Here is a 19,029-nt window from a genome sequence, read left to right as displayed (position 1 = left end):
ACCACCTAGAGGGGTGGGATAGGGAGGGTGGGAGGGTGGGAGACGCAAGAGGGAAGAGATATGGGGACATATGTATATGTATAACTGATTCACTTTGTTATAAAGCAGAAACTAACACACCATTGTAAAGCAATTATATTCCAATAAAGATGTGAAAAGAAAGAAACAATCCAGAGACAATCAACCCCAGGGAGGCATTGGGAAGGAGAACGGTAATTTGGGTTTCTTCCTTCTGTGGCTGTTTGAGACAGCCCGCTGTATATCTGACTTTTTTCTGTCTTTGTTTTTTATCTTCAACCTGCAGGCTCCGCCGTCTGGCAGCTCATTGCATCCTTCCTGAGGCTCCCGATCTCGGGGACTCACTGCATTGTTGGGGCCACCATTGGATTCTCCCTCGTCGCAATTGGTACAAAAGGTGTGCAGTGGATGGAGCTGGTCAAGATTGGTAATTGCCATTTTCTTTTACCTATAAGAAGGAAAGTTTACATTTTCTAGAGTAAATGTTATTAATAGTCACTGTTATACTTTTTCCTTTAAATGTTAACGTTTAGAAGACCTATATGGATAGGTCTATGGACGTTGTCCCTTAAAATTTCTGTTAGCAGAGACTGTGAACTGTTATGCAGTCTTTTAACTCCAGATGCTCTTTTCAAATGCTACATTGTCATCCAGCTTTGAAAATCAGTATCTGTTGTTCACAGGGCGTTAAGAAATTTATCTGGTTGAAATCAGTGTGTAGGCAGAGAAAAACTGGACCCTTGTCCAGGAGTCAGAGCTCCTGGTGACGGGGAGGCGTGGAAGTGAGCCTAGCGCTACTTAACCCCACTGCATCCAGGAGCCCCCCGTCTGCCTGGCGCTCCTTCTGGGTTGTGGGCTGCCCAGTGGGGACTGTTAGGAGAGGTTTGACAACCTGCTTCCTGGGTCTGACTTTTTCAGTAAGAGGGAAGTCCTTTCAGCCCCATAAGTACCAACACGCCCGCTGTGAAAAACACTCTCTCTCGCCCATCTCCATCCTTTTACGAATCATAGTGGCCTCAGGATCCCTGACCTGCAAGCAGGACACAGATTGCCAGGGAACGCTGCTGACCCCAGGAAACTCACCTGAGCTCCCGGGAAACTCACCTGACATCCCAGGAAACTCACCCGAGGTCCCAGGCTTCTAGAACAGTGGTGCTTGATTCTGGCTGCACTTTTGAATTACCTGGGAGAGCAATTTAAAGATAGCAGTGCCCAGACCCCATTCCAAACCTTTTAAAGCAGAATTCTGTGGGTGGACCCAGAACGTAACTAGTTTTTGAAAACTCTGCAGATGTTTCCCGTGTGCAGCCAGAGTCTACGGGGTGACAGTACCAGGCTGGCCTTGGAAATTGAAAGGGAAGGTGGTCCCCTTTTCAGTGGCCCTTTCAGCTGGCACAGGGACGGGGCTGCATGAAGGGCAGGCAGAATGGGCTCAGTGGGAATCAGAGGAACCATCGTCGGAGGCCGGAGCTGGGAGGTGGTGTGTGTGCCGTGGCCTGGGGTCTGTGTGTGAGGACGGTGACCCCTGTGTGGAGGTCAGTCTGCCAAGGCAGTGGGTTTGTTGGGCTCTGAGTTAAGGTGAACAATTCCAGGAATGTTTACTAATGTATGTGCTATTATATAAATAGGACCTGAATTATGTAGAATTTTAACATTCATTAGATTTTCTTTTAATTATTCAGTTGCTTCTTGGTTTATATCTCCGCTGTTGTCTGGTTTCATGTCTGGTGTGCTGTTTGTACTGATCAGAATGTTCATCTTAAAAAAGGTAAGTGAGGCTATTATTTTTTTAATTACGTTTTAGACCTAATTTTGGTTCTACTCAATAGAAATTAATAGTGAGAGGGGTCAGAGGAATAATTGTTAAGGCACAGCCCCCTGAAGTTGGAATTAGACATTATTCTACAGTAGGCGGGAAGAGGTGGGTAGAGTACCCAGGGGCTCCCCCAGAACCAGCACTGGACATGAGGTGTCTTGCCATATGACTTAGTTCATTGGTCAGCATTCTTGGGCACTGTGCTCACACCTCAAAAAAGGAAAGATAATTATTTTGTGAACAGTAAACAGAATAGAGAAAGATAGTGTTAGGATTTTGAAATTAACTAGCACTAAAAACAGCTGGAGAATTTCTTCACCCAAATGTAAGGTGTTTTTTCTGTTTTTTAATGGAGAAAGGAAGCTTCAGACACTGGTTTTCTTCCTATCCTTGAGGATAGGATAAAAAGAAGGAAATAACACCTACGGGGGCGGGGTGTGTGTGTGTACATTTTTATCAAAAAGAAAATGAGATGAAAATGGAAGCTTACTGAGATCAGTATTCTTGGCAAGAAACAAAAAAAAACCTTGGTTACATTTTGATTTGCCTGTCAAGGGGTTGTTGCAGCGTTTCATAAGCCCTGCTGCTTGCCCTTGGCCGCTCAGCACACGCCGAGCACATTGGGACACGCCTACCTTCAGCCGTCTCCTTGCTTGAAGACGTAGCTCTTCTTCTAGGTGGGCTCAGTCTCTTGGATGATCACAAAGTTACCAGCCCTTCTCCGGGGCTCCAGCTGTCCTAGGACCCAGTAACATCTTGGAAGGTGCCACCCACTCTTGCCCCCCCTGCACCCCCGTCATCTGCCCCCCGCCAGGAGTCACTTCCCAGGTGCTCCTGCCCCAGCCTCCGCTTGGGTACCTCCCTCTGTATCCCCACACGCTCACTGCCTTCTTATCATTGCACTCGCGTCGTTGTGCAGTGATTTATCTCCTGCTTGGCCCCCTGTTCGTTATTTGACTGTAAGATCTGTGAGAGTAGAAACCGTGACTGTCTCTTCGCATGCGTAGACGGCACCCAGCGCTGCTTAGCCCTTCAGAGACGCCGGTTGAATATCTGTTAAGAGGGAGGGATGGCTGCTTGGATGGGGGGCAGGTGATGGGTGGAGGGAAGGACGGAAAGGAAGGAGGGAGGGAGGGAGGGAGACAGGAGGAGGAACGGAGACGGGTCTCAATGAGACAGCTGCCATTTGCGTTTTAAGAGTAGGTTATTTGAGAAAACATAAGGTGATTCAGTTACAACACGCAAACTGAAGACTTTACGCCTTCAGAAGTTACTGGTTGGGAGTCTTTCTGTAGCAGCTGTCGTCCCCCAGGAAACAGCATTTTGGAAGCGGAGGCAGTAAGCATGTGAGCATCTCAGCGTTTCGTTTTCAGTTCAGCCTGGGTTCCTGTCGCAGGTCCACGGCAGATCAGGAGGTGATGTGCCTCATCCCAGGCTCCTGCCCATCCCTTTGTACCTGCTCCTCACCTGCCCTGCCTGTGACTGTGGCCGGGACTCCCGTGCGGCTGAATCGCCTTCCACCCCAGCTCTTCCTTTCCTGACATCTCACTTCCATTCACCTCAGGCCTCCTGATGAGTGCTGGTGGCCGCTTGAGACATTCCCGGCGGGTTCTTGATGAGTTTACGTTCTGCAAACGTACTTGATTTGCACACGTTTGCATTTGACAGTAGGAACCTGTGAGATAGTCTGTACTTATCCTGACTTCTGTAGGTCACATCAAGGCTTACACCTAATTTTCCTTTTATCATGGGTGGGTCATAGACTCATACCAATGTACAAGAGTGTCTTACACGGTCATCAGAAATTAGCCCGTGTTTGAATTATTTGAGCAACACCTACGTGCCAGTTCTGCGTCCAGTAGTTCCCGGTTCATATTTTTGCTTCAAAATCCTCTGTCGATCTAAACCCTCAAACTCTATATTTTTCCTCTGTAAACTCTAAATTTCAAATATTCTCCCAGGTGTGACTTTGCCTAAAACACGTGCAGTACTGTTCTCGTTGAAATATTAGATTTCGGAAGTGTTGTACCGGAAGCCTAAGGTTGTAAAGAACTGTTTTCTTAGACAAAGAACCCACAGTTCTCTTCACCTTTTAATAGTTGAAGGTGAAATGCTCCACCTCGTGAAAGGATTTTGAAAGTCACAGCACGTGGTCCTGTATTTCCTTGCTTTATATATTTCAACACAGCAAACCCGGATCGTGTCACGGAGTACCATAAAATCTGGTAGTAACGCCGTGGTGTTGAAGTCATTTGACTTCCTCAGGGCATCCTCGGAGGGTCAGGCCTCAAAATATTTGTTGAAAGTGGATTTTTCGGCCACTGTGAATGTAGCTAGAATAGTGAGCGCTCCGGGTCAGGGCTTTAGTCCCAGGAGCTGGCCTCACCAACAGCCCTTCTCTGTCCCCACATCTGCCACCACCTCATGTGATCCCAGCGCGTTAACGCGTCTGCTGGTCACCTCGTGGGCCCTTTGCCACAGCACTCGTGTAGGAGGAGGGTCAGCCCAGGCCAGCCCCGGGTCTGGAGGTGCGCACAGCCCGCGGCAGGGACAGGGCTTTCCCGGAACGATGACTTGTGTCATTTTGCCCCTGGAGTCCTGACCTGCTCCCTTATCTCCTTACCCCGCAGGAGGACCCCGTTCCCAACGGCCTCCGGGCGCTTCCCGTGTTCTATGCCGCTACCATCGCGATCAATGTGTTTTCCATCATGTACACAGGAGCCCCAGGTAAGAGCCCTCGGAAGGTCACGGCCAGCAGGTGGTGTCAGAGTCCAGCGGCGGTGGTGGATTTGTTGGCCAACAGTCAGAAGCACTACTCACGATCATTACGGAGCAGTGAAAAGAGTAGGAGATGCCTTTACTTGTTCTAAATACTCAAGAGAGATGTGAAGTACACAGGCAACAGACTTCAGGTTAAAAAAAGAAAATTGAAATCCCCCTTCTGCCTCAGTTTCCTGGTGCCGAGTCGCAGAACGTGATGGGACAGTCTGCGCCTCCCTGAGCTGGGGGGGCCCCCGGAGGCAGGGGGGAGCTCGCGTAAGCAGTAGGTCACCACCTCGGGACAGTCCGGGGCGGGGCTGTCACGTGGTCTACAGCACAAACATCTAACCCCCCGGAACTCGTCAGACCAGTGAGTCCAGGGACTAGCGCCCTGCTGTTCCGCGTTTCTGATACCGGAACCAGTGATGATTTTCTTTTCAGAATTGCTCCTTTTCTTCCCATTCTGATGTCTTTTGTTCTTTCTTTTCAAGGGTTTGGGGTTTGGGGTGGAGCAGGGTTAAAAGTTCCTTTCTTTTACGTTTTCAGTGGGTAAAGGAGAACTTACGTACAGTACTGTCATTTGCATAACATCCCCGTGTTGAGGAGGTGGTTAGCATTCTCACTCACCATTTCCATGCATATCTTGAGAGGGTCCCCCATTCCCCTCTGTGAGATGTGCCTCTTACCGCCGGATCCTGAACAGGTCCATTGCTGTGGGGATGTCCGGAGTCAGCAGAGATGTTTGTGTGTGTCGTTTTCCTTCTTGTTAACGTCCTTTAAGGATTAAGATTCAGTTACGGGCCATATCTGATAAAAACCTTCCTCTCTCTGTTCAAAAGGTAAAGCTTCTGCTAAATGGTGTGTCGTATTACAGTTGAAAGCGCCCTCTTCCGAAACGGGGGAAATCCTTATTCATTTCTCCAACCGGGTTTTCTCAAGGCAGTTTTTCTCGGATTGTATAGCCATATCTAATTCTATGTTTGTGTACTTCACTCTTTCTGAATGATTCTGAACGCTGTGTAACCTTCTACTTTGGCATCTTCTCAGCGCTCAAAGCACGGCTCTTACAGCTTGAATGCTCGTGGTCCGGGCTTTCAGACTTTGGGTGAAGGGAGGGGGCGTGAAGCACCCCAGCGGCTCTAAGTTATCTGAAAAGCACAAGGCTGAACGTCATGGTGAGCTGGAGGGAGATGAAACCCTAGCCTCAGATGACAGTGGCCTGACGGCCCTTCGGGCTTGATCATTCACGGAGTATGAAGTGTGTTTGTCACAGACTCTTTTCATGATCCATAACAAAAAAACAGAGGCAGAGAAAAAGCAGTTGCATACCATGAAGTTGAAGTTCAGCCCACCCCAAGTCTGTGAATCTCTCGAAGCTTCCACGTGGTGCTGGGCGGGCCCCGGAGTCAGCTGTAGCAGAGAGATGTCTTGTCCACCTGAGCCCTTGTTCTTAGTTCTGTGCAGGCTCTCAGAGCCCAGGGTAACGGAACAAAAAGCTTAGCAGTGGTCAATAGCCAGACACCTCCCGGGCTAGTGATTTAAGAGATTAAACAAATGAAGGCCGGGGTGCCTTTGTCGGACCGAGTCCTAGAAATGGGAATCGGTGTAAATGACGACCATTTAGTTCTGTTTCAGCATTTTTTTTTCCTAGCCTCTATTCTTCTCGCTCCTTGGTTCTCGGTCTGAATGTCAGAAGACCACAACTGTATGATTTTTATTAAAATTTGACTTTTTCCATACTTACCTATTTTTTCCATCACTTCTTTTTCTTTTTCTCATCCTTTGCTGTTTTATTGCAAATTTGCTAGAAGAATCAGATTACTAAGAGACTAAATTATTCTAGAGAAAATGAAACTAGATAACGGATGAGGCAACTAAGGATAATATAAATACTTCATAGAGAAGTTGTGAAAAATAAATAATAAATAAACGCTTTTATTGAGCTGAGTTTTACATGAATTAATCCTTTGCGTCCTCTGAACTCCGCTGGGAAATTGGTAATGTTGCTAACGCCCCCTGACAGGTGGGCAGCAGGCACAGTGATGCTGACTGAGTGCCCAAGGTCATATAACTAGTCAGGTGCAGAAGCAGACTTTAAGTGGGCAGCCTGGTCCCGAGCCCCAGTTATATGACATTCTTCTGACACACGATGGGGCAGGGGTAGGACACGCAGTATCTAGTGCCTGGTACCTAATGTCACTGTTAATTATGATCAGAATACACTCAGTCAGAAAAGGACTTTGCTAATGTCTTGGCTCCTGGGGAGTGTTTATGGGATATTCAATAGGTGAGTCTAAATCCTATTTTTATTTAAACATCTAAGGTTAAAACTAGACATTAATTCCATCCTACGGTCATCGTAGCTGTGGCGTCATATTTGGGGATAGGGTTGAGCTGGGAAGAATCACTTCCACAGTGACTTGGTCCTCTGCCCCTTTCAGAATTTGCCTGCCTTTCTGCCTGTTGGAATTTATTCTTCCTAGTCCTTTTCTTCCTTAGAACGCTTCCATTCAACACATAGGCCCCAGAGATAAAAGGAAAGAACGAAAAGTTTGCTAACAAAAAAGAGTGGCAGCGTTCACCTTACCCCATTTCAACTTCCAGAGATTCTGATAAGTAGCATTTTTCTAGATGGACGTGAATTCAGTGGGGACCCGTGGGCTGTTGAGTTACAGGATTCTGGTTTGACTTCCTCTGTTCCTCCTCTCCAAGTTATTTTGAAGTTGTTTATATCTTGGGCCTAGTTTGATTTGTTTTACTTTGTATTTGACATGACTTTTCTCAAAAGTCATCCTTCAGAAACTGAGTTGCACTTTAAAAGATTGTCTTTGCATTTTTGTCCTTTAAAAAATAATTTGCAAGAAGCAAAAATAACTTGAGGAAAATAAAGTACTCACTTGGGTTGGGTTAGATACAAGCCTGAAGTTTATTTTTAAGGCAAGTCTTCAGCTGTACAGGACCTGGTTTTTGTTCAGCATTTAAAGAACAAACGCTGAGGTTCATGGCACACGGCTTGGAGGCGTCAGAGCAGATCAGCTAACGCAGGTTTCTAAGTCAAAGTGTGGTCCCTAGACCGGCAGCATCAGCATCACATGGACACTTGTCAAAAATGCAGATTCTCAGGCTCAGCCCTAGACCCGATGAACCAGAAATGCAGCCCAGCAGTCTGTATTTACCAGGGAGACCCTGGGTGATCGGATGCGTGTGCATTTAGAGGACCCCTGCCCTAACCACCTCTTTATCATAACCTTTTACCGTAAACGCTGCTGTCTTATCACGGTTCTCATGTAAGGGGTGCTCCTCAAAATCTCTAGCTAGCAACCTTTGCTCACTCCTTACTAACAGATGAATTCTCACACTTAACCAGGCCTGGTTTCTGGCTTCCCCAGAGTGGTCTGCACCTGAAATGGGGCTGCCTCCCCCTCCTCCTCCATCTTCCCTTCCTCCTCCTCCCCCCTCTCCACCTCCCCTTCTCCTCCAACTCTTCCATCCCTCCTCCCCCTTCTCCTCCCTCCCCTCCCCCTTCTCTTCCATCTCCTCCCCCCCACCTTCTCCTCCATTTCCTCTTCTCCTCCCCCTCCCCCTCCTCCTCCATCTTCTCTTCCTCCTCCTACCCCCTCCCATCCCCCTCCTCCTCCCCCTCCTCCTCCATCTCCATCTTCCCGTCCTCCTCCTACCCCCTCTCCACCTCCCCTTCTCCTCCAACTCTTCCATCCCCCCTCCCCCTTCTCCTCCCTCCCCTCCCCCTTCTCTTCCATCTCCTCCCCCCCACCTTCTCCTCCATTTCCTCTTCTCCTCCTCCATCTTCTCTTCCTCCTCCTCCCCCCACCTACATCTCCTCCCCCTCCCCCTCCCCCTCCCCTCCCCCTCCCCCTCCCCTCCCCCTCCCCTTCTCCTCCCCCTCCCCCTTCTCCTCCCCCTCCCCCTCCCCCTTCTCCTCCATCTCCTCCTCCTCCAGTGGCAGCTCTTCTGGTCCAGCCGCAAGGGAACCAGAGCGTCAGCCACCCCTCAGGTCCCCGCTGACTCAGGAGAAGGAGCTTTGTTCCCAGAGGACCTCTGTGTTCCGTGTTAGCTGTAGAGAACGTTCCGGGCTGTAGAGAAGCTGGGCGTTGGAGCTGCAGTGATTCCCAGCCCTGGGCCCTGGGTGGGGAAGGCCTGGGCTGAGAAGAGTCTCCAGTATCACTGAGAGCCTGATTCAGAACAGAGTGATTTAAACTCACTTCCTTCTCAGAATTATTATAAATGAACCCTGGTTTGAGAAAGCTGGTACCATATGCATTAAAAAAAAAAAATCCCAACTATAGGACAAATTAGGAAATAGCATTTTTGAATTTCAAAGCAATGCTTCATTTTCTTAAAGTTGCCCCAGGATTCCTTTCACCTAGGGAGCTCCTCTAATGCTTGAACGTGTTGATCTAAAACAAAACAAAAACTAGAAACTTCATTTATCAGGGAAGGGAGGACTAGTAAAAAGTGATTCTACAAATGAGGCAGACGTGTGTCTGTGTGTGCGTGTTACTGTGGAAAGATGTCCATAATATATTGTTATGTGAGAAATGAAGGCACAGAAGAATATATACAGTGTGATTTACATCTATTAAATTTAAGGAAAAGAAAAAAAAATTCTCACAAACACTCTGCACCATATGTTTATGTCTAGAAAATGCCTGAAAAGATACACACCAAATAGTTAACAGTGTTACTCTGGGAAGTGGGTTCAAGAAGGACGGACAACAAGGAATTTTCACATTTGTACGTGATACAGTTTTATACAGCTGATATTTTTATTTTTTTTTAATTTTTATTTTATATTGAAGTATAGTTGATTAACAGTGCTATGCTAGTTTCAGGTGTACAGCAAAGTGATTCAGTTATACAGATATATATCTATTCTTTTTCAGATTCTTTTGCCATATATGTTACTACAGAGTATTGAGTAGAGTTCCCTGTGCTATACAGTAGGTCCTTGATGATTATCTATGGCTGATATTTTTATAACCATATATTATTTATAAAATTAACCCCAAGAGAGAGAGAAGAGAGGGTGCAGGTGAGGCTGATGAGTAGTATAAGGGAACTAATATGGGCTAAAAAGCCTTACTGGTTTTATAGAAGCTTAATTTATTTTATTATATTCTAACAAAGATTGTTATATATGAAAAACAAGAGATGTAGCAAAGTAATAATGACTCCAGAAGACTGTGTTTCTAAAAAGTTCTCTGCTTTTCCCCATGTCACTTGGATATCCTGATCTTCGGGGGATTTGGGAGAGAGTTGCAAGGATGCTTGTGGTTAGAGCTAAATCACTATTTATCATATCTTCACTGTTCAGAAGATGAAAGAACTTGAGATGAAAGGCCATTTAGGGTCTGGAGTGAGGCCTGGGCTTGCGAGCACCCAGTGTGGGCTCCTGGCAGCCGCTCTTGGCCGCGGAGACCGGAGCAATTCAAGCCGTGTCCTACTTTGCCTTCCGCGGGGTGACGGCGCCGGGCCTCAGTGCCCTCTGGAGCGTTGTTACCGGAAAACAATTTGAGATCTTCGCAGGAAGGCTGCTCAGTGCGAAGTATTTTTGTCAAAAATTTTGTTGTGAAAAGGTCAACCTTGAATTTTCAGAAGAAAAAAAGTTTTCCCCTGGAGGTACGTTGATTCAAAGGCTTTTCCGTGCTGGATTTTTGCATTTAATTGTTTTTTTATCCATGAAAGTTGATTTTATGTATTTAGTACAGTTTAGAGCTGCGTCCCGTAACTGTCAGTCTGCATTTCTTATATGCAGACTTTAAAAGTAAATCCTGGTGCGCTTTTTTTTTTCAACTGTACAGTTTCAGGTGTCAGTTTTATATATATATATATATATATATATATATATATATATATATGTATGTATACACACACAAACACATATATTCTTTTTCAGGTTCTTTTACTGTAAGATTTAACCTTATAGGTTATTTCAAAATATTGAGTATAGTTCCCTGTGCTATACAGTAGATCCTTATTTATATATTATAGTGTGTATATGTTAATCCCCAAACTCCGAATTTATCCCCCCACTTTCCCCTTTGTAACCATAAGTTTGTTTTCTGTGCCTGTGAGTCTGTTTCTGTTTTGTATGTACGTTAATCCTGTGCACTTCTGATGCTGTTAATTTACTAAATTGGTATAATAATTTGGTAAGACCCAAATCCTGTCCCCGTTCTGTTCCTCTCTCCTCTCTTACTCACCATTGATGACTGCCCCCGCTTTCCTGGTTCCTTTGCTGTTCTTCGCACCCTTGGTTTTTCCCTCTGTCTCCCACCCCTTCCACTCTCAGTGATGTGTGGAGCCCCTGACCTCCCGTCCAGTTCTTGTGACTCAGAGGGTGGCTTCGGACCTTCTTGGCCACTTCCCAGGCCAAACCGATGGCGAAGGTGGTTGTGATGGTAAAGGTTCAAGGGTCAGGTGACATTGTGGCTTATTGTCTAAGAGAAGCATCAGAAGTCGTGTAGGTGGCCTCAGTTCCTCCCTTTCGGATGTGGGTCCTGACACCCTCCAGAACTCATGTGACCTCCGCGGAGAGCGTGGAGATGGGCCTGGAAGGCGCACGTAGAGCAGCCCTGCTCTGCCTTGTTGTGGGCTCTGCTCGGCAGGGAAGGAAGCAAACGGGGCCTGGGAGCAAAAGTATTCACTCGTTTAAATATTCCTGTATCCAGCTCCCAAACTGCATCCCCTCCCCAGAGTACCCAGAGCTCGCCTGTCTTAGATCAAGTTAACGCAGTGAAGCCAAAAGTAGCCCAAGTAACAATTTTATCATCAACGGAACCAGGAACCACCAAGGCAACCGTGAAACCTCTTCAAAAGCCAAGTATTTTTAAGCTGTAGTTGGTGTTGATGTTCGTTCATCAGTTTGATGTTGGTAATTAACAGTTACCTCTCAGTTCAGCAAGAAACAGCTTTGGAGCGGTCTTTTACCACATGTACCAGACACTGGCACGAAGACATAACAGCAGAAGCAGGAAGCCGTGGCCATGAGCACGGCCAGTGAGGTCAGCCCGAGTGGTTCTACAAGCAGCTCCAAGCCTCGGCTCCGAGGCCACAGCCGGGGCTGGAGCAGGGCTGCCAGGTGCCTCAGTACAGCCCTGCATGGGGCCACGTGCTTTCTGGTGTAACCGGGCGTTTGAGGGTGGAGTGGCCTGACCGCTGAGTGTCTCCTGCCGCCAGGGACCCCTCCACTGTACTAAGGCTGCGTGATCTTGGTTTTTTGTTTTTTATATTTATATATGTTAATCCTGACTCCCCATTTAGAGTATTAACTACCTGTTCTTCCTCTTACCATTACCAAAATGTCTAATAATACCTTACCTGAGTAACTGTGAGTTGGTTTGTATGTATAGAATGGCTAACAGTGTAACTAACAAAGCCTGTATCTTTAGAGATTTGTTTAATCTAAGAGCAGAGTTTTAAATAGTTCACTCCTTTCAAACTTTGAAAAAAAATTTAACAATTTACAAAAGTGTGTGCCCATTATAAATTTTCAAAGTTAACAGTACAAAAGTATATGTAGTGAGAAGGGAGAGCCCCCTCCAATTTCTCATCTCTCCACAGGAGTAACCACTGATTCTTTCCAGAACTTTTTCTGTCTATTCACACATATGGTAGGAGTGTATGTGTGGGGTTGTTTTCTCTTCTAAACATAAATTGGGTCATGCTACACACACCGTGATCCAGCTGGCCTTTCTTACTTAACTAGATCGCGGGCCTCTTTCCTCATGAGTACGTTTAGATCGACCTCATTTTTACGCTCTGCACCACACTGACTTCACGTTTCCATGGAATGATGCGTGTATCGGTCGTCTTGCAAATTCTTCCCATTACAAATAATGCTGTAGTGAGTGCTCCTGTGCCTGTATCTTTGTGCCTGTGCAAGGGTGCGCCTGTGAGCGTGTGCGAGTCACGCCTGTGCGGCTGGGAGAGCTGGGTTGTGGGACCCCACAGGGCTAGGAAGCCTGATGCTTCTCCACCCTCCATACTTCCACTGGCTGATGGAATGGCCGCTTCGTGTGCTGGACTGGATAGTAATGAAAAGTTTTTCTATGTTGTAATTCCATGAGTTGACACTTCAAAGAAGAGTTGAGTTTGAAAGTCAGTGTCCTTTTAAAAAACTTTTCTATCTAAGCTTTTATTTTATTTTATTTTTAACAGTAGAAAGGGTTGATTTATGCATATGGAGGCCTTCACAGAAAAGACATGAACACGCAAAGAAGCAGTTAGACTTTGGGACTTATATACCATTTTGACAAAGGGTGATAAATTATGGAAAGTGACTAGGAAATACAGGGAGGAAACAGAATAGAACGGTTATTTTAGCAAGGTCTGTTTGTGCAGACTCATCTTGGTATTGGTGCCTTGTCTCCAGTGGTGAGGGTCACTTTGCTCTTCCTGGAACAAGGAAGGCGCGTTTCTCACAAGGAATTTATGCCCTGCTTTCAGGCACTTACGAAGGGCGCAGCAGACTCTTCCTGTATCTGCTGTTTCTCAATTTAAGCTGACATTAAAAAAGGTTTGTGTGTGTGGTCTGAGCGTCATGTCCATTTAAAGCCGGGCTGCTGACTATTGAGAAACCAAAGAGGCAGCTGCCAGCCTTGCTGTGCCCGCTGCAGCCCTGGGCTTCGCGCTGCCCGGGGGCGGGGGCGGGGGCGGGGGCAGGGGCACTAGGAGGGAAGACGGACCCTTTGTTCCCCCTGTTTGTCCACTCAGGAATGTAGATATTGAAATAATACTGTAAATGGGTTTATTCCCAACTTAATATGCCGTTTGTGCCAAGTTGGTCGATTTTTAATAATTAGGTTACTTACTGATTTAACCACATATTCGCAAAGCTGTGTGTCTTAAACACACAGCTTTGTACCCCGGAACGCCTAGCACATCTTTTTTGGTTGAGAGTTTTATTAAACATGGAATCCAGGTGATTCGTTTCAGGTTTGGGGAATGGCAGGTATGTGGACGTGCTGCCCAACATTTGAGAAGTATCCCCTTTATCCCCAGTGCTGGGCCTGGTCCTTCCCATGTGGGCGATCGTGCTCATCTCCTTTGGGGTCGCGCTGCTGTTCGCCCTCTTCGTGTGGCTCTTTGTGTGTCCGTGGATGCGGAGAAAGATAGCAGGTAAGGGCTTTGCTGTTCTTCTGATCTGCAAGAGTGCTCTGACTGCTGAGCCCTCGCTGTCATCCACGGTGAAACTGACTGACAGAGGGAACACACACCGAGATCAGGCCAGTCCTTGGCTCGTGGCTCCTGACGGCTTTCTGGCTCAAACTTTGCCTTGGTAACTTGGGACCCAGGTGAGAGTGAGGTCCTAGTTGCCATGGCTAATGGAAGGTAACTGCCCGATGAGAAACATTAGATTATACAGATCAACACCACAGTCAGATAGCACTTCCCTCCCTCAAGAATGGCTAAAGGTAGAAAGACTAGATTACAAGTGTGATAACTGGAATTCTCATATATTTATGGTGAAATAAAAACTGGTACAGCCATGGGGGAAGTTAGTTGAGCAGTTTCCTATAAGGTTAAGCAAATATTTACCATGTGGCCCATTAATTCCACTCTTAGGTATTTATCCAAGAGAAATAAAAAGACTTGTACACAAATTGGTCAGCCATACTAGCCAAAAAATGGAAACAACCCACATGCTCATTAACAAGCGAATGGATAACCAAATTATGGTCTATTCATACAATAGAAGACGAATTAGCGACGAAGAGGAGAACTACCGGGAGAAGCCAGACACAAAGGAGTACATACTGCATGATTCCAGGGAACAGTAATCCACAGCGGTAGAAACCACTGGTTGCTGGAGACCGACTGCCAAGGGGCACAAGGGACAAGAGGGAACTTTAGGGACAGGAGGGGACTTTGTAGGGACAGGAGGGAGCTTTGTAGGGACAGGAGGGAACTTGAGGGACAGGAGGCACTTTGCAGGACTCTGTTAACTGGGGAGTAGTTACAGGCTGTAGTCATTTGTCACAGGTCATCTACCTGTACATTTAAAATGTATAAATTTCACTGTATGGAAATTATACCTCAATGAAAGCAATAAAGAAAAAAAAGAAGAAGACTGTGGCTTGGAAAATTGCAGGAGGTATTTTCCTGTCAGTGGCAACATGATTGAATTCCAAGTCTGGAGGCCACACAGAGCCTTTTACAGGGCTCTCAAAAGAAAAGAAGTATTTACTTTTGGCCTCAGAATGTACCTTACAATCGCACGTTCATACGGATATATCTGAATTTGAGAAACCCATATTTCAAAGAACAAAACAAATGAGGAGACATACCATGCTCATGAACGCAAAGACTCAATACTGGAAAGATGTCAGTTTGTCTCAAATCAATCTATACATTTAACACAATTTAAATAAAAATCCCAGCAGGATATTTTGTAGATTTAGACAAGTCACTTTAAAAATTTATATGGAAAGGGAAAGGAACTGGAATAGCCAAAGCAATTTTGGAAAAGAGTAAAGTTGAAAGACCTGTACTGCTTGGCCTTAAGAGCTACTATAAAGCTACAGGAAAGTGTGGAATTGGTGAAGAGAGACACCTAGATTAACAGAACAGAGTAGAGTCCAGAAACAGAGCCACAAATATATATGGCCAAATGATTTTTGACAAAATACAAAGTCAGTTCAATGGAGGAAGAATAGTCCTTACAATAAATGGTATTGGAACAGTTGGATATTGAATGCCAAAAAGAGAACCTTGACCTAAGTTTTACACCTTGTAAAAATTAACTCAAGATGCATCATAGATAAAAATGTAAAATAGAAAACTATAAAACTTTTAGGACAAAAAAGGGAAAACTTTTGAGACCTTTGGTAAAGCAAAGAGTTTTTAGATATGATACCAAAAACAGTTCATAAAAGAAGTTGGTAAATCGCTCTTCATCAAAATTAGAAACTATTGCTCTGTGAGAAACACTACGAAGAGAATTTAAAAAGACAAGTTACAGACCGGGAGAAAGTGTTTGCAGACTTGTGTTCAGAATATATAAAGAAATCTCATAAGACAACCTGGTTAAAAATGAGGAAAAGTTTGAACAGACACTTTACCAAAGAAGATATATGAATGGCAAATAAGTCCATGAAAAGCTGCTCAACATCAAAAATGCAGATTAAAATCACGAGATATCACCACACACCTATTTTAATGGCTTTTTTTTAAAAAAAAAAGGACAGTGCTAAGTGCTGATGAGACTGAGAAGCAGCTGGAATGCTCGTGTACTCCTGGTGGGAATGCAAAATGGTGCAGCCTCTCAGGAAAGCAGTTTGGTGGTTTCTTATAAGGTTAAATATACACTTACCCACTCCTAGGTATTTACCCTAGAGAAATGCAAATTTAAATTCACACAAAAGCCTGGATATGAATGTTTATGGCAGCTTTATTTGCCATCACCAAAAACTAGAAGCAGCTTGGATTATCCACAGAACGAATAAACAAGCACGTATTTATGTAAATACATCCATGTATTAGAACACTACTTGGCAGTGAAGAAGAGTGAGCTACTGAAACCTACAACAACTTGGATGAACCTCAGACGCATTAATCATGCCAGGTCAGAGAAGCCAGCCTCAAAAGCTCATGTCTTATGGTTCCATTTATATGACATGTGGAAAAGACAAAACTGTAGAGACAGAGAGCAGATCAGTGGTTGTCACAGGCTAGGGATGGGCAGAGGGGCTGACTGCCAGGGAGGCTTTAGGGGCTGATGGAACCCTTCCCTGTCCTGATTGTGGATTGTCTGTAGGAATCTAGACATTTGTTAGACTCAAGATTCTACACACACAGACAGCCAATTTACTGCATGTAAATTTAAAAACTAATAATAAAAAAACTACATTAATACATACAACTTGAAAATAAGTAGTGAAGCCACATTGATGACAGATTGATAACCAGCTGCTGCTTCCCCTTCTGTGTAGCCGTTCCCACTCTAGGCTGAGAAGGAGCCCCCCTTAAACATCCTGCTTGGCTGACTTAACCCCATGGGAAGTGATAAACTGTACTTAAATGCTCTGATGTCTAAAGGCTTTTTCTAATAGCTGAACCTTAATGGGAAATGGACCATAAAATCTTTTCTTCCACATTTAGGCTATAATGTTACAGCAGGAAACTGACATCACTACCCATACTGGCTTCCCAGGAGATTTTTTGGTCAATGCCATGTATTTTGACATTTCAGTATATATGTATCTTTTTCTATTAATTTAAGTACAGACTGTGGTTAAGGGCGTGGACAGAGTAAACCAACTGCATTTTGCTACCTATGTGACCTTCGGCAAATGACTTAATCTCTCTGGGCCTCAGTTTGCTGTTTATAAAGGAGAGAAAATAATAATACCTGTTTCATGTGTTAACAGGTTTTTTTGGGAATTCCCTGGCGGTCCAGTGGTTAGGACTCCGCGCTTCCATTGCAGGGGGGCACGGGTTCGATCCCTGGTTGGGGAACTGAGAGCCCCACAAGCCGCACAGCGCGGCCAAAAAAAAAGGTGTTTTTAAAAAATTGTTATTATAATCTTTACAAATATTATCTTTTCTCATCTAGATTGTAAGCAACTTGAGGTCAGAGATCTGTATGCACACTTTTTTGTTCCTTGCAGTACATAACAAATTTAGTTTTTAAAAAATCTATCTTGTATCTGACTATCTAGGTAAGTATAGAAATAGAGGTGATGCTGTGTTCAGCAGAGGAACCGAGAATGTCTCCATTTCAGTTGGGTAGGTAAGAGCTCAGACATCCGCTCAGGTGAGGAAGCAAGGTCATAAATCACCAGCACCACACACCAGATTTGATTAAAAAGAATGCTCTCCAGCTTCAAACTGCTTTTTAAAAATCCCTGGTTTCTTTTGAAAGTAAAGGATTTTTAAAAGTAAGTAGAATCTCTCTGTTCCTTTTGAGGAAAATGATTTACTTGTTTCCTAAGATTTGGTGACCTGAAGAAATCTGAGAGCAGTCATTTATTGAACAGAAGAAAACCAAGCAGACTATAACAGTATCTTTGAAGACAAAAAGGATAAACATTTCAGGGATTCTGAGGTTAGTTTAAGAAAATAGAAGGCCAGTCTAGATGGTTGTAGAATTTACAGAATGTTTACCTTGGGAATCAATCTAATCCTGTCTTTTTTGTTGGTCTTGGATGAGATAACTCAGGCCTAAGCCTCCGTCTTTCCCTCCATAGCTGAGTTTTCTAGCCTGTGTTTCCCAGATGATTGAACTCTCCACTTTATTTTATCTAACTTTTTTCTTCATTCCCAAAGTAAGTACGTAAGTAACAAGATAAATATTTATTTTTATATTCATTTGTCAGTAACAAGAATTTTCTGACAAAATTTTCAGTTATGACTCTATTTTCTTTAGGCAAATTGCAAAAAGAAAGTGCTTTATCGCGAGTCTCTGATGAAAGCCTCAACAAAATTCCGGAAGCGGAGTCCCCAGTATTTAAAGAGCTACCGGGTGCCAGGGCTCACGACGACAGCACCGTCCCCCTCACCGGGTCAGCCGCGGAGCCGTCCGGGACCTCAGAAAGCACGACAGGGGGACACCACCCCCGCGTACCGTATGGTAAGACCCCTGGGGGCTGGCGTGGCGCTGGGCCTGCCGGCCTGCGTGTCGCACTGAGGCTCCAGTGCACACAAGTGTCCCCCGGTTTCTGCTTTGAGAAAACCCAGGCGCTAAAGAGGCCTCAGGGACCAGGCAGTCGCAGAGCAGGCTTACTCGTGTCCTGTGATTTTCCTCCAAGAGCCATTTACCTACAGTCTCCCAGCGGCGCCCATACCCCCCGTACCACCCCTCTGAGTGCCTCACCTGCATCTTCCACGTGCAGTCGCCTAACTGCTGGAGATCGGAAGGTCGGTTTATCCAGCTTAATACGAACACCTTTCTCCGGGAAGACTCAGAGCGAAAGCTGACATTGGAACGGGAGGGGGTCCCACTAGAGAATCACAGAAACCATCAGGACCATCCTGGGGGTGGGTCCTTTGTCCCACAGCATCTGTGGACAGTTATGGGCAGGCACCAGCATCTGCCTGGCCCGCCGCCCTGCAGGGGCGCTGGCACCGATTTCCAGGCTGCGTTTGGGACTTGGCCAAAGAAGACAAGCAAACTCTGCCCACTGATCTGACAGATCCGCCTTTGACTGTCCAGACTGGCCTTTTTTTTTTTTTTTAATTGAAGTATAGTTGATTTACAATGTTGTGTTAATTTCTGCTCTACAGCAAAGTGATTCAGTTATACATATATATACATTCTTTTTTAAAAATATTCTTTTCCATTATGGTTTATCACAGGATATTGAATATTGTTCCCTGTGCTGTACAGTAGGACCTTGTTGTTTATCCATTCTCTGTGTAATAGCTTACATCTGCTAACCCCAGCCTCCCACTCCATCCCTCCCCCAACCCCTCCC

At 45.3% G+C, this 19,029-nt stretch overlaps 1 protein-coding gene across 7 annotated transcripts in view; it reads left to right on the top strand.

Moving 5' to 3' along the window:
- SLC20A2 (solute carrier family 20 member 2) overlaps nt 1-19,029 on the top strand; it is a 105,067-nt gene that overhangs the window by 61,328 nt on the left and 24,710 nt on the right. For all 7 annotated transcript variants that reach the window (XM_061177219.1, XM_061177220.1, XM_061177218.1 and 4 more), the window contains 5 exons: nt 305-445; nt 1,701-1,786; nt 4,465-4,561; nt 13,616-13,732; nt 17,982-18,185. In XM_061177219.1, coding sequence (XP_061033202.1) covers nt 305-445; nt 1,701-1,786; nt 4,465-4,561; nt 13,616-13,732; nt 17,982-18,185 — 645 coding nt within the window. The remainder of the gene's footprint in view (nt 1-304; nt 446-1,700; nt 1,787-4,464; nt 4,562-13,615; nt 13,733-17,981; nt 18,186-19,029) is intronic.

Source organism: Eubalaena glacialis, chromosome 20, assembly GCF_028564815.1.
Source record: "Eubalaena glacialis isolate mEubGla1 chromosome 20, mEubGla1.1.hap2.+ XY, whole genome shotgun sequence".
NCBI lineage: Eukaryota > Metazoa > Chordata > Mammalia > Artiodactyla > Balaenidae > Eubalaena > Eubalaena glacialis.
The sequence above is the reverse complement of the archived record's forward strand: the minus strand, read 5'-3'. Positions and strand labels throughout refer to the sequence as shown.